Source organism: Meriones unguiculatus, chromosome 15 (assembly GCF_030254825.1).
Source record: "Meriones unguiculatus strain TT.TT164.6M chromosome 15, Bangor_MerUng_6.1, whole genome shotgun sequence".
Lineage (NCBI taxonomy): Eukaryota > Metazoa > Chordata > Mammalia > Rodentia > Muridae > Meriones > Meriones unguiculatus.
In genome coordinates this window covers 41917424-41932877 of record NC_083362.1, presented here as the reverse complement: position 1 = coordinate 41932877, position 15454 = coordinate 41917424, and the positions used below count along the sequence as shown (strand labels likewise).

At 40.5% G+C, this 15454-nt stretch overlaps 2 protein-coding genes across 3 annotated transcripts in view; one reads left to right on the top strand and one right to left on the bottom strand.

The window, feature by feature from the left end:
* Positions 1-7062, top strand: part of Dnah7 (dynein axonemal heavy chain 7) — a 253456-nt gene extending 246394 nt beyond the window's left edge. Inside the window, exon 65 of the mRNA XM_060368356.1 lies at positions 6813-7062. Within this exon, the coding sequence (XP_060224339.1) occupies positions 6813-7019 (207 nt within the window). The 3' untranslated portion in view covers positions 7020-7062. The remainder of the gene's footprint in view (positions 1-6812) is intronic.
* A 150-nt stretch (positions 7063-7212) lies between these two features.
* Slc39a10 (solute carrier family 39 member 10) overlaps positions 7213-15454 on the bottom strand; it is a 46965-nt gene continuing 38723 nt past the window's right edge. For both annotated transcript variants that reach the window (XM_021660606.2, XM_060368355.1), the window contains exons 9-10: positions 12442-12632; positions 7213-9762 (exon numbers count right to left, since the gene is read on the bottom strand). In XM_021660606.2, the coding sequence (XP_021516281.2) occupies positions 9604-9762; positions 12442-12632 (350 nt within the window). In that variant the 3' untranslated portion in view covers positions 7213-9603. The remainder of the gene's footprint in view (positions 9763-12441; positions 12633-15454) is intronic.

Sequence of the window (15454 nt, the reverse complement as noted above, 5' to 3'; positions counted from 1 at the left end):
TGGCAGTCCTTTTTCACTTTTTTGAAAGACCTCCATACTATTTTATAGATACTGCACTAACTTACCTTAAGAAAATTGTCTTCCTAAAGAATCTGTCTTTCTTTGACATATATGTTGACACTTTTGTCAACATCAGTTGGCTGCAGATGAATAGGTGCCTCTACAGGTTTTCCATTCTATTTGCATGTCTGTGCCATCCTTATTCGGACACCATGCTGCTTTCTTTAGCCCACTTCTGTAGTGTGCCTCCAAAGTGAGAATTGTGAGGCCTCAGCTTTGCTACTTTTGCTTTGGGTTTCATTGGCTACTCTGGGTTGTCTGGGTTCACACAGGAACAGGATTTTTCTAATTCCCTGAAGAATTAATACTAGTATAATCAGTGAGGTCTGTATTTGATTGACAGATCCCATCTCAAACAATAAACTGAAATAGCAATTGAGATTCCAGACATCAGCCTCAAGCATAGACACACATGCAGATACAGGTGCACCTGTACATACATGTTGCCACACACATGGACAAGTATTGCACACATATATAACATGCATGAAGAAAGAAGATGGCATGCCCTAACAATATACAGAATCAAAGAAAATCATTAAGTTAGAATTCCTGATCACTCAGGCTCAGGTACTCTAGACAACAATAAACAGAGATACCTCAGGGAGAGTTCTCTTTCTCAGTGGTGTCACCACTGATAAGTTGTCCATTTTTCAGTAACTAACTCACGACTCACGTTCATATAAACTTAGTGGGTCAAAGGTAAAAACATCATGGTAGGAGGGAAGAAAGGCTTCATTAGGAATTAGTACAGAGGGATGAGAATGGGCAATAGAGTGGCTAATTAAGAGGCATAAGGACCAAACTCAGTATATAGTGTATTAGATCATCAAGGACCTTAAAAAATAGAAAAACATAAAAAAAGAAAATGAAAGAAAAAAAGGACCAGGATGAATTGAAGGCCAGGGGAACAGGAGTAAAGATAGGAAATGATTGATTGCTGTATTCTAAGTTAGACCAGAGCACAAAGCTGTGCAGTAACACAGCCTAGATGTACATCATGGTCTTCCATATTTCTAGAGCTTTTAGGTGGAATGTTCTGTTTAAAATCCATTTACTTACTGTGTGGATCAACTCTGATTTTTCTGTGTATATGCTTCATCTGGATGACCATCCATTGATGAGCATGGGGTACTGGCATCCCCAGCTATTGTTATACTAGAGTCCATCCATGCTCCATTTTTGTCTAATAGCATTGTTTTATAAAGTTGGTTACTGTTATTATATGCATGAATATTTATAAATAATACATCTTCTTGATTTCTTAGTTGTTATGCAATGACCTTTGTCTCTTCTTATTTTCTTAGTCTTAAAGTCTACTTTGTCATGTATGATTACTCATTCTTGGTTTTAGATTCCATTTGCTTGAGATATCATTTTCTACCCTTTCATTTCAGTCTGTGTGTCTTTATGGTTGAGGTGAGTTTCTTGTGGGCAGTATATTTTGGGTCTGGTTTTTAATCCATCCAACAATTTGTGTCAATTAACTGGAGAATTAAGACCACTGTCATTCAAAGTTATGAAAAGTATGGTATGCCTGCCGTGTTCTTTTAAAAGGTTTATTCATTTTATTATGTATATAGTATTCTATCTATACACAAGCCTGCATGCCAAAAGAGGGCACCAGATCTCATTATAGATAGTTACGAGCCACCATGCGGCTGCTGACAATTGAACTCAGGACCTCCGGAAGATCAGCCAGTGCTCTTAGCCTCTGAGCCATCTCTCCGGCCCTGCCTGCCATGTTTTCTGTTTTCTTCTGTTTAGGGTAATATTTGATTCTTCCTGCCTTATTTGTATTCAACTCTGTGGTTTGATGATTTATTGTATTGATACTTTGATGTTTGAGATCTCTCACTTGTGTGCCTACTCTTCTAGTAGAATTTATACTTTACATGCTCATGATGATAGTTTCTCTTTCTTTTACTACTGGGTATAGGGTTCTCTTGAAAGCATGTTTAGTAATGTTGGTTTTGTGGTCATAAATGATCTTAGTTTTTATTTATCTTGGAAGGTATTTTTTTATTCTTGTTTATTGCTCTACAGGCAGTAGGACCTGAGAAAATGGAGCCAAAAAAGGAGGTGGACTAAAGTCTTCATCCAATAGCCAACTTTATTCAGAGCATCAGACAATTTATACTCTGAAGGTTAAGAAGTGTCACATTAGTAAAGTGTACAGTCACAAGGGCAAAAAACATGTTTATCCCTAGAGGCATATAAACAGATAACAGTAGCCAGTTGTGATGAATTACCTCAAGTAAACTCACTTCTATCCTCTACACCTGGGAGCATGAGAACACATTCCAAGAACAATTCTGTGTTTGAAGAAACTGAGGTCACAAGACTCTTCTTTTTTTTTTTTTTTTTTTGTTTTCTCAGAAGCACTGAAAATTCTCATCACAGGACTCCATTCTTGAACTGTGTCTGATAATTCTAAAGGACAGCATTGCTGGATATAGGAAGCTTGAGTACAATCTTTTTTCCAGAATCAAATATGTTATGTCATGTCCTTTCGGACTGTAGAATTTCTGCTGAGAATTCTGTTGGTAGTTGACTAGGGCTTCCCTTCGGTGTGATTTGGTGTTTTGCTCTTGCAAGTCTTAAAATGTCTGGGAGCAATGAGATGGCTTCATGGGTAGGAGCACTTGGTGTAAATGCAAGAAGACCTGAGTTCAAATCCTAGCACCTAAGAAAGCCCAGGTACAGCAAACACCTGCATCCATGTTGGTGGATGGAGACAGACAGATCCAGGAGCTTGCTGGCCAGTGAGCTTTAAGGCCGAATGACAGACTTGTTTCAAAATCCAAGATGGAACATAATACAGCAAGATGTATTATGTAGTGTGTAGTATCTTTCTGGCCTCTCGGTACATGTGCAGATGTACATATGAGCACATAGTGCATCCCCCCACACCTATTTTGTACTATACTTTTGGTATCTTGACTGTAGTATGTAATGTGGGGGTTTAAGACCTCCTTTCTATACACAAATACCCATGTTTTCAAAGACTAGGAAAGCACTCGGCTCTTATTTTATTGAATAGGTTTTCAGTGCCCTTAGTCTTTAATTTTTTTCTCCTTCAAGTATGCCAATTATGTAGGTATTTGATCTTTTAGTAGTGTTATAAAGATCCTATAGTTTTTTAATTAATTATTTTTTTATAAATTACAGTTTATTCACTTTGGGGTTTGTTTGTTTGTTTTATTTTAAAGGTTCACATGCCTCATACTAGCCACAAGGATCCCATTTAATACAAAATGAGTGATATACAACATGAGAATGATTTGTCAGATTCAGTGGAATAAATTACAAAATGGAATTCCAAACTTTCAAAATCTAATTGCCATGCAGTTCTCAGAAACCAAAAAGTGTAATGTACAATGTAATAACACTTTTATTCAGAAATGCTAGCTCCCAATGGCATTTTGTAATGTTCCCTATGGTTTTTGTTTGTTTTCAATGAATTTATTTTTTTATTGATTACAGTTTATTCACTTTGTATCCCAGCTATAGCCCCTTCCCTCATCTGCTCCCAATCCTACCCTCCTTCCCTCATCTCCTCCCATAGCTCTCCCCAATTCCACTGATAGGAGCCAGCCACTGAATTCATGTCAGAGACAGTCTCTGTTCCCATTACTAAGGAACCTACTTGGAGACTGAGCTGCCATGGGCTACATCCGTGCAGGGGTTCTAGGTTTTCTCCATTCATGGTCCTTGGTTGGAGTATCAGTCTCAGAAAAGTCCCCTATGCCCAGATTTTTTGGATCTGTTGCTCTCTTTGTGGAGCTCCTGTCCTCTCCAGGTCTTTCTATCTCCCTCTTCTTTCATACAGTTCCCTGAACCTACCCAAAGTTTGGCTATGAGTCTCAGCATCTGCTTTGACACCTTGATTGGTAGTCTTTCAATGATCCTCTGTGGTAGGTTCCTGTCCTGTTTTATTCTGTCTTGTTCTCTTTCTCTCTCTTTTTTCATGAGATGACATTCTGAAAGATCAATATTCAGTATATCTGCTTCAGCTAGTCTGATTTGGAGACTTGCAGATGCATTTCTTTGACTTTTGAGAATCTTACTGTGTATGCCAGGCTGGCCTTGAACTCACAACAATCATTCTATCTCTGATGAGTTCCTCGTTCATATCTATATTGTCTTCCTAATTTGTTTCTTATTTACATCTTCTCAACTCTCATTTGTCATGAGCTTTATCTTTGTTGTGTTATACAGGGGTTCATACAGCTCAAGCCGGACTGGAACTCTATAGTATACTGAGGATGACCTTGAATTTCTGAGCCTCCCTCCGTCCTCCAAAAGTTAGGATGACAGGTTTATGTCACCATGCCAGGCTTTGTGTGGTGTTGGGGATTGACCCCAAGACTTTATGCATGCTAGGAAAACACCCACACCTCTAGACCTCTCACTTAGCCCTTTGATAATCATTATTTTTAATCTATCAGACATGTCATCAACCTCAGCATCTTTGGAGTCTGTTACTAGGGAGTTATTTTTAGATGTATTCCTTTAAAATATTTAAACTACTTCTCATGTGTATGTTGAAATCTGTGCATCTAGTGAAATGGATTATCTCTATCACTTATACGGGATAGCTTTCTTAGAATCTGACTTTCTCTTAAAGATTGTGCTGGGGTATCAATTCATTAAGCTTTGCTGAGTTCCTTTCCAGCTGGTCCTGCAGCACCCTTGTAGCTTCTTTGACTGTTGTTATTAAGTTTGGGTAGAGCATGTACTTAAGAGAGTCAGACCTTCTGTCAATGGATTACCCATGAGGGACACTCTTTAGGTAGGTGTGAGCAGGTAACAATGTGAGTGGAGTATCCCCTATATGGTTCCTCCCATAGCAGGAGCGATGGCGTGCACCCTCTATGGTCCCTCCTACAGTGGGAGTGCTGGTCCCCATCCAGTGGTGGGGCTTAGATACTGTTGATGTTGGTTTTGTTATTTGAACGCTTCAGCCTTGGCTGCTCCAACAATGGTGAGGGGTCTGAGCACTCTTTTGATTGACACAGGTCCAGCTGCTTCACAGGGAGTGACAGAGCAGGATCTCAGAGGGTCCCCAACTGTGCATTCCTGGGAAAAAGTATTTCTGTGGCTCCAGGAGTTTGTTTGTTTTTTTTTTCCATATTGTTTCAGCAGCAGTGCCCATCAGTGACTGAGTGTCAGTGAGTGGGTCAAGGCCAAGGTCAGGCAAAATCTCTCTACCAGGAGGGACAGCAGGTATGTCGGGCTGCTTTTTTAGCTCTCCCTTTGCCTGTGTAGACTGAGGGTAATGTAGCTGTAAGGGCTTTCTCCTTCCCACTTATTTTATTCAAATGGTCACAGCAGCACTGTCTAGTTTCTTGAGACTTGCCTGGGCTGTGATCCGGGGCCAGGGGGGCCAGGGCTACAGATGGAAGGGGGGTGATTTGGCTGGGATTACATAGGCTGGAGGCAATGAAGTATTTCTCACTCTTCCCTGGGGCATCATGTCACATCAGAGCTCAAGCCACAGGCAGGCTCCTTGACACCCTGGTTCTTGTAGAGGGCACCCTTGGCTCCCTCTGAATCATACTCTTCATCACCATTTAGTAACCTCAGAATGTTGAACAAATTTGCTAAGCTAAGCCAGTGTGGCAGAGAATGGCTATGGCCATTCCAGAGATGGGAGTTTGTGAGGGTTTCGGCCCTCAGAGCAATCCACTCAATCAGGGTCCCTTCTCAGATTGACGACTGATTATAGCACCCTGGGGGTCTACTCAAGGGTGAAGCCAACTTGTGCGAATTTCAGGCCTCTTCTTGGGCTGTCTACCTGAAAGAACCTGGGAACTTCAGTGTCCATGCTGGGCATTTCCTGGAGGTGAGCCCATCCGAGTTGTGGAACTGGGCGCCTGGTAGTCTGTTCTGTTTCTCTTGCCCTATTGCTATCCCAGGTCTGGATCTTACAGGGTTTTTGTATGCTGACACTGAATTCAGTGTTTCCCCAGTCATTCATTCCTAGCTGTGGCTCTCCAGGCTTACTCTGGTTCTTGTGGAGGAGGCTGGGTGTGTGTCTAGAGCCACCTTGTCTGGATTACAGCTGTTAAACACAGCATAGTATGCATACTATCAACAATGCCGAGCAGGTGTTATAAACAAACAAATCTCTTCAGAATGTACTGGTTTCAAATAAAAAAAGTTATGATTCTGAGTATAAATAGTGGTACCTCTCTTTGAGACTATATTAAATTTAGTTTTGTTACTAAAAGACCCAGAAAAAAAAAAAACAACAAAAAACAAAAACAAAACTCCAGAAATCACCCCCAGAAAAACAAAGTGAACAAGTGATGAACCGTTGGGTAATTTTTTTTCAAGTATTAGTGTCTTTGTAATGGCACAATGCAGTATTTTATATATGTTAACTGCTTACTATAAAAACATTCCATACAACCTGCTGAGAAACCAGACAGCTCAACAGAAATGCGGGTCATATGGTCCACTAAGAATAGTATTTTCTTTGTAGAAAGAGTAAAGATGAAAACATGTCCCAGGCTAGCCCAATAAACTCACTCAAAGCGAACAGAATCTGAACTACACAACAGGTTTCTAAACAGAGGCGAACTGTTTTTGTTTGTAGAGTGTTCTGAGCTAGTTAGGAGTCTTCGTATCTGAACAACCATTTCGCACAGACCTCTCTGGAACCTTCCTCTGGGTCGCTCACAGCAGCTAAAGTACATGCCAGCATAGAGGCTCAGACTTAACCAGGTGTTTGCACTTTCTTCCAGATGTGGCTAAAACCCTGTAAGAGGTCAGACATACCCCACCGGCCGAGTTACATTGCTCCGCTGTATAAGACAAGCGAGAGGAGGGGCACGCTTTCCACCACTGGCCACTCCACGAATTTCGTCATCGCCATGATCCTTCCCTCCGACCAACCCAAGGAACACTGGATCGGACGGGGTGTGGCGCTGCTGTGTCAGCTGAACTCATAACCTGAAGGTCTCGCCATCTCTTCCTACTTCTTGTTAGATTGAGTAGAACATATTTTATTGTTTACATTTTGTTTTGGCTTAATAAAACTTAATTAACATTCTTAATTATGACTTATTCTGGTCTCTTTTTAAAGTGTCATGAAGATTCAAACTTAATGTTCTGATACCGAGACTGAAAAGCACATCAGCACACTTTCTCTTTTTTGAATCACTTTATTTTGGGAGAGTTCCATTAAGCATTAGGAACATATATAAAATGACACGCCACTGTTGACAATGAAAAAACAGCATTTGATCACTTCCAGCTTTATAAATTTAAAAAAAATGATTCAGTTACAACAACAAAAAAATGTCTAGATATTTTCGCAAGTATCACCTTGCAGGACCATAATCACATTTAAGCCACTGACTTACTGTTAATGGAAAAGGTTCACACTGCATCTAGTTACTATTGTATTTCTAAGCATAATCACAGCTGATTGAATGCAATGTGATATACACCAAAATCCATATGGATGTCACATGGTGACAGCATTGTACAAGTAACATTGGTGACCTCCAACAAGCATGTTAAAACTAGACTGGTCAAGCTAAGTGGAATGTTGGAGCCAAACAGAAATGTAGTGGAATTAGGATTGTCGAGTGAGACCTGAAACCATACATGAGAATGATGTAAAAACTAAATTCTGGTGGAACCCTATCAAAATACTAGCAGCAACTGTTAAAGCCCTCCTAAATGGTTAAGAAATTCTAACAAAGAAAGATACCATTCATTTGTATACTGTAGGCATAACCGATCAGCTTTAAATGAGGCATTTTAGAATGGGAGTACATTCCAGCTGTTGTTTTAAATGAAGCAGATTTAATGCTGAAATGCATAATCCTCCTTGGGTATAAAACTCAACAATGAAATACAAACGCATCTTGGTTTTGAGAGCAAACTATGAGAGTCACTTGGAGTTGGCAGTGCTCAGTACGCCAGCCCCTTTTAGCAAGGCTGCTTGCAAGGCCAGGCAGTGAGGGAAGTGATGAAAACGGGTGTATAAAGCCGCTTACTGCAAGGAGGGCTCGGAAAAGACAACTGCTGTAAACCACAGAAGGACCGCCTAAGAGCCCTAACCAAGATGCTGGCGCTCGCCTGCTGACACCTGGATGCACACGCCGCTCTCAAAGCTTGGTTTTCGTCTTAAAAAAATTCAGAGTAAGAGGAAAAGAACTGGCAAAGGGACTGAATAAAAACATTTAAAATGGAATGGACAGGGTTTGGCTTTCGTAGTTTGTTTTCTCCCAGGGTTATCCTGGCTGCCAAGCAGTTAAAATAAAGCTAGCTGCACATGGTTCAGAAAGTTTACCTGCGTAAGAGCGAGTGGCAGGAGGTGTAAACAGTTGTACGCACATGACTAGTCCATGAGCTACCGAGTCACAGTTCAGGCTAAACATGACTTACACTTGTCATACCTCATCTGACCAGTGGTGTAAGAACAGGCACCCAAACACAGACTATTCCGGAGCAGGCACCAACAACGTCTCTTGGCACAAAATGATAAAGTGATTTGGCTTAGTCATGTACGTGGTACCAAAGTGGCTATGGTACCAGTGCAGTAACTGTTTATCCGACATCTTATATGGAGAGACTACAGGCATGGCAGACTCGGATTTTACTACCAGCCACAGCATGTGCTCTGAGTTCCAGTGTCAAACTGGTAAGTCACATGAACACGCAGAACTTCAAACTTCCAATTAGCCTAGCTAGTCCTAGGGAAAAGGAATGCCACTTCTCTGATATTTTCTAGAGTGGTGATTTTAAGAAAAAGGTATCTGACTACATGCTCTGACTCGGCCCCCAAATAAAAACAAAGTTAAAAAAACCCCAACACCAAGCATAGTGATGCAAAGAACCATTATGAATATTTCATTAAACTGAAGTTCACACAAACATACAGTCACAAATTTCAGTAGTTTAGGCTGCAAGTCTGAACACTATGCAAATATATACAAAAATAGTAACTCTAGATTCAAGAATAAGGGCTTTTCCCTATGCTAAATTCATCTTCTAACGCAGCCCGGGCTTCCCCTAGTTCCTAACGTCGACTTTATACAATTTCAAAGTTGTGTCAAGTTGATCCCTATTATTCCCGTATGCATATATGTAGCTGAATTAAAGGGCACTAAAGTCCATTCTTAGCACACACACAAAAATGTCTGCTCAAAGTCCATTTAAAATACTTTTTAAATTTAAATGATTTTTTTGGTTTAATTTCTATTTCTGCATAGCCACAGAAGTTTCTACTAATAAAAAGACTAGTGTTTTATATGATTCTCTCTCTTTTTAAAGTCTTAAACTTCTATCAGTATTGGTTCACGGAGTCCCATTTTCTCCTGTCTTTATTACAAACTTTGTTTTTAAAAGCCCCATTCATGCAGAGCAAACAGTACTGAGCACCAGTCTTTTATGGTTAGGCTCAAATCTACAGAACCTGTGAGTGGTGCGGGCCACTGGATTCTCTGAGCAATGTGCATACAGTACAAGGAACGGGGCAAGCTGCACCAACGTTCTCGCAATCAACAAAGAAACCGGGAATGGTCAGAACTGGATGTCAAACACAATTTTGTCTTCATAGAGGGCGATCACCAGCATGATGGCAAATCCAAACAGCAGTCCTAAATTCTGAAGAATGAACTGCCCGACTGGACAAAAGCCATGCTCTTCATTGTCACCATCGCCATGCAGCATTTCTGGAAGCTGAACAAAGACATTGAAAATGTGTAAAGTTTACAATCTGACAACTTTACATATCCAGTTCTAGTAAGTGTGTATTTACTACATAGTTTGTCTTCCTTTCTCTAAGTTTTTATTGTTAGAAAAACTTTTCCTTCTGATTTCCCTTAATATTGAAGCATAAATAACATACAGAATGTTTCACAGATATGCCCTCTGGATTCCTGTAGGCAATGAGACCAAAACAATGCTGGGCCTTTGCCATTCTAAAGTTTTATGTGATTGCCACAACTGCCATAATTATAGCAAAAAGCTGGCCAGTGTCTACTGGTACACAGCACTTACGAATATTCACAAACATCAGGTGTACGAGGGGCTCTGGGGTATAGCCTACTTGGTATTTCTAAGGCCCTTTGTTAGGTATGACCATCTGTAAAACACACACACACCACACCACACCAAACCCACAGAAGAAGGAAGGAAGGAGAGAAGGAAGAAAGAAAGGAAGGAAGGAAGAAGTGGGGGAGGAGAAGAGGGAAGGAGGGTGGGAAATTATTTCCACGGAGGCTCCTTTGGAAGCCAGCACCTGCCTGAAGCCTTCAGATAGCTTTAGGTAGGCAATCTTCCCTGTGGTCAAGGCAGTCTTTCTAATAAAAATGCAGTTCTGTTATTCTACTGCTGCAGCCCTGTTTGGTTTTCCAAATTCACAAGCAGCATATTGTACCTGACAATGCTTACATTATCCCCCATTAAACCATTTTAAGGTTTAAAATCGATTTCATTCACTTAATTTGTGTGAGAGTAATTATGTGTGTGATACAGTGCACTTGTGGAGGTCAGATGACAAGTTGCAGTAAGCAGTTGGTTCTTTCCATCTACCTTGAGAACTCAGGGTGTCCTGACCTCCAGAAAGTTTCACCCAGGAAGCTCAGGTCACCAGGCTTGGTGGCAAGTGCCTTTATCTGCTGAGTTCTCACTGGCCCTGGATGCCATTCTTAAATACCTTTTTCCTAATTAGAAAAGGCATCATAATGTGCTAGGAAATTTCCGCAGGGGGCTTGTTTCCTTCCATGTCAACATTAGAATGTCTTTGATACAACTGAGTCCTTGCAGAGAACAGGTCTATGCTGTTAGCTTGTTTACTGTATAGATGGCCATGTCTTCAGTTATTTCCTCAGAACACAAGACCCAGAGTAGAACTAATTACTAGAGGGATTCTGTCACCATTGGACTGAGGACCTCATATACCTGTTCCTCTTGCTCCCAATAAACACTTCCAAGTTCTTTAAAACTAAGTCCAGATTTCCTATTATTGAAAAAGCAAAGTGAAACTGTTAAGTCCCTAGCTACTGTAGGGCATGGCTGGCCTACCCTACCCTCTACCTAGGAGTGGAGCTTCTCTTTCCAGCTTTGACTATATAATCCAGACATTTTGGTTCCATAGGGCCTTATCTCCCTTCCTGCTCTCTCTCTCTTTCCCCACTTTCCTTCCCCCTCCCTTGCTGATCCAATAAAGCTGCATTTATATAATATAGCTTTCTCTCCCCATTAGCTTATCCCATTAGCTCATTCCATTTTATTTAATCTATCAGAAACAGCTTCCCTAATTCTCTTCTCAGCCTGCTTCTCTATAGTTCCAAATATAGTACATGACTCTGCTCTAAGCTAGAGAAGGAGCTAGGAATAACTGGGGAAGAAGTTCAAAGAATAAACATTTTTGTTTATTCTTTATGTGTGTCAGACCACCTTCGTTCACAGGGGCTGTGCACTGCATTTCCAGTACTGTTATCCAGCACCTAATAATGATGGCAATAATGCTGGTCTGCCTAGAGCCATCTCCCCACGAAGGTCAAATGCTCAGCGTGATGGCAACAGATCAAGACCCAAGTGCCAAGGAGAGAGAGCACATTGGGACTGGTGGGTTCTACGCTTGAGAAGCAGACTCAAAGTGCCGCCTAAGGAGTGAGAAGCAAAGCAGCCTGTCTGCAGTAGCAGCAGTTTCTGCCCTCAGGAAAGGTGCTCTATGACGCAAGAGAGGGGAAGTGGTGCAAGGGTGGAAAGGGAAGCAAGCACAGATATCCAGGATGGTGACAAATGGAAGTCTGGCAGGTCGTATAGGAACTGAGGGGTATTATTCTTAGATGGAGCTGAAAGTTTTGTGAGTGTCTGATATACCTTGCCAGGAAGAAAAGTGAAAGTGCTAACTACTTAAAATGTAAAACTGAAACCTACAGAAACTGATAGTTCCACAGAAATACTGTCTGAGGTATTTGGAGTAAAATGAAAATGAAACAACTGCTGCTGTTATTACCTTTAAAATCAGTCATAAAGGCTGGCACGCACAGTCTACTTTCTTCTTCTTGCCAATAAAGCAACCTCTAAAGACTCTGTTATGTGACAACACAGTGTCCCACCACAACATCACAGGGCTGCTTAGAAATACCACTATTCTGTAATCACATTTCTACATCCTACCTGAGATGTTGCACAATGCTTAGTTAGAAATTTTCAGCATCTCCAAAGAAATCCTACAGTAAATGCTTTCCCTAATTATGACTTAATGTCACAGTCTTTAAAATTGGTCATGTTCTTTAAAAAAATACACTGCCATTTCCAACCACTTCCAAAGATGTCTTCCATTTCTGAAGGCTGCATTCTATTTGCAAGTTTAGTACAACAGAAATATTATCTAAAGCATCTTACCATATCCACCAATGCCACATAGAGGAACATGCCTGCTGTGATTGCGAAGATCCAGAGTGTGATGTTATTGGCATACTGACCAACAGCTGTGCCGATGAGCATTCCTATGTAAGCCATCATGGCAGAGAGGAGATTGTACACAATTGCTTGCTTTACAGTCATGCCTGCTTTCAGAAGAACTGCAAAATCACCTGCAATTCAGACACCATGGGAGAGTTTAAAACCACAGGATTTGAAAGCACACCTTTGAGTGGAAAAAACTATCAATAAAAAGTTAAGAATGCGTTATAAAAACACATCATTACCAACATAGTAGAGCAAAAGCTGTCAAGGTGATACAATTGTTCTACATAAGTCTATATGCATGCGAACTGATAAGCAACTGTATATACAGAGCCAGTTTAAAAGCCAGGTGTAGCACATGCCTTTCTTTAATCAAAGCACTTGAGAAGCAGAGGCAGAGTAGACCTTTGAGTTTGAAGCCAGCTGGCCTACAGACCAAGTTCCAAGCAAGACAGCCAGGACTACACAGAGAAACCCTGTCTCAAAACAGCAAAAACAACAATAAAAATGAGAAAATAAATATACCCATGACCTTTTTAAAGTAACAATCAAGAGTTCATTTGTATTCTTCAATGGAAAATGGCCAAAGTTGGAAGAGCAGTCAAAGCCTTTTAAAGTATATTTTATGCTATGTATACATTTTCCCCAGAAACTACAATAAAGACTTTATGAAAACCTCAAGATATAAGGAAAGTAAAGAGTTTTCCCCCAGCATTTTCCATGTGTTCAAGATAGTACATATGAGTGCCAAGCTGAGCATCCACAATATTGCAAAGAGAGCAGATACACAAGAAGAAGAATCCTGGGGCTATTTCTCTAGAGATCTAAGTACATACAAGTTTAACAGACGGCAACAAGAACAAAAAGAGAACACTAAAAAGAAAGCTGTTTTTTCTTCATCTAACACTGAACACTGGGGAAAGCAGTTAATTATTACTCAGAGAGATGCCAACAGAATAGGCAAATGCTGCTGGACATAAGACTGTTGAAGCTGAAGGGTCCAAGGTATAGCTTTACTTACTGTAACTGTTTTCTTTGTTCTAGTTATTAAATATAAAGCATCCAACCAAGCAATTAACAGTGTATGGACGGTGTTATATAGACGACTGACGGGGCTCTGTTCTTTCCTTAAGACTCTTAAGATCTATGCATCTAAACATGTATGCTCTGTCACTCTCATGGCTACAATGTTCTCATCTACAGCAAATAGAAGCTAACAAAAGAGAAACTGCTTCAAAGTATTTTTTTTCACATTCCAATAAACTGCTATTAACTATAAGAAGCAGTATTTTTCAATTATTTTATATTTAGTTGAAAATTAAAAGTTCTTCCAATGTCTTCAACACTGCCACTCTCTAGTTTCTACCTAATACTATTCCCTTTATACCTTCTCTACCTTAGCTCCTAAGTTATTTGTCCAAGGGTTACATGGAGCAAAAGCAAGTTGGGGAGGAAAGGGTTTCGTTGGCTTTCATAACCAGTCACAGACCACTTAGAAGAGTCAGGGCAGGAGTGCAAACTAGGTGTGGGTGATGACCTGGAGGTATGGGCGGACGCATAGGTTCAAGGAGAGTGCTGCTTACTGGCTGGCTGTGCCACATGGCATGCACAGCCTGCTTAAAAATACAACTTGGGACACCTGGCCAGGTGTAGCATCACCCGAAATGGAGTGTGTCCTCCCGTACCAGAAGCAGGCTGATCTCTAGAGTCTGAGGTCAGGCTGGTCTACAGAGCCAGTTCCAGGACAGCCAGAGCTGCTAGAGAAACCCTGTCTAAAAAAGAAAAAGAAAAAAAAAAAAAAAAAAAAACCAGAAAATGCCAGATAGCCAGATTTCACAGAGGCATTTTCTCAACTGGGGTTCCCTCTTCTCAAATGACCATAGCTCATGTCAACTGACATAAAATTAGCCAGTCTTGGTTCTCTTGCAGAGCGTTGCATCTGAACATCCTACATCGAAGCATCGTTTGTTGAATCCTATCTGTGCAGAATTTTCTTTCTATCTTTGTTGAAAAAAAAATCTTCCATATATATGGAGACATTAAGCCATGCTTCAGTGATTTACATGTCTGTCCTTTTCTCAATACCACTGTTTCAGTTTTGGCTAAAACAAAGTTTTAGTTAAAACAAGTTTCAAATCAATTTGTTGTGATTTGCCAAAATTTCCTAGATGCCACACTGTTTCCTTTTCACATGAAAGTTTTTAAAAAGCTCATTAATCTCTATAAATGAGCCTACTGTTGTTGTTATGACTGCTAGAAATCTAAAGGAAAAAAGAGAACACAACCATGAATCTTCTAGTCCGTAGGCCACCATGACTTCTGTTGGTAACAGGGAGCTCCCAGTCCAGACTGCGTGTGTCCTGTTAGCTGTAAGCTGAACACAGGTCGGGCAGTCTTACAGACTGCATAGAGTGAAACATCTCACTCAGAACTCTGTTCTAGTCTTTCCCCAGGCCAGAAAGCCTCTGAAGTTTGACAAATTTATACCACTTTCCTCCTCAGAAAGAGGCTATGTATTTTTACTAAGTCAAAGGGTATTAGACAAAGCATGTGAATTTTCACGAGATAAATCAGTATTCCTTTGTTCCTGCTGACAAAAGATATTAATTCACACAACAAACGAGGCAGCCAAAGCTGTCAATAAATGGGTTAAAAAATTTAGTTACTAACAATAATCACTGAGATTTTTTAAGAGTTTATTTTGATGTCCTTTATTCTTTATTATTGTATATTTAAATTTTCTATGGGCTAGAAAGACAGCTCAGCAGTTAAGAACACCGGATGCTCTTCTACAGTACTTGGGTTTGATTCCCAGAATCCACAAGGTGGTTCACAACCATCTGTAACTCCAGAGTCAGAGGATCCAAAACCCTCTTTGACCTCCTTGGGAACTAGATATGTACAATAATACACAAAAATACAATGCAGGCAAAACGCCTACACATAAAAA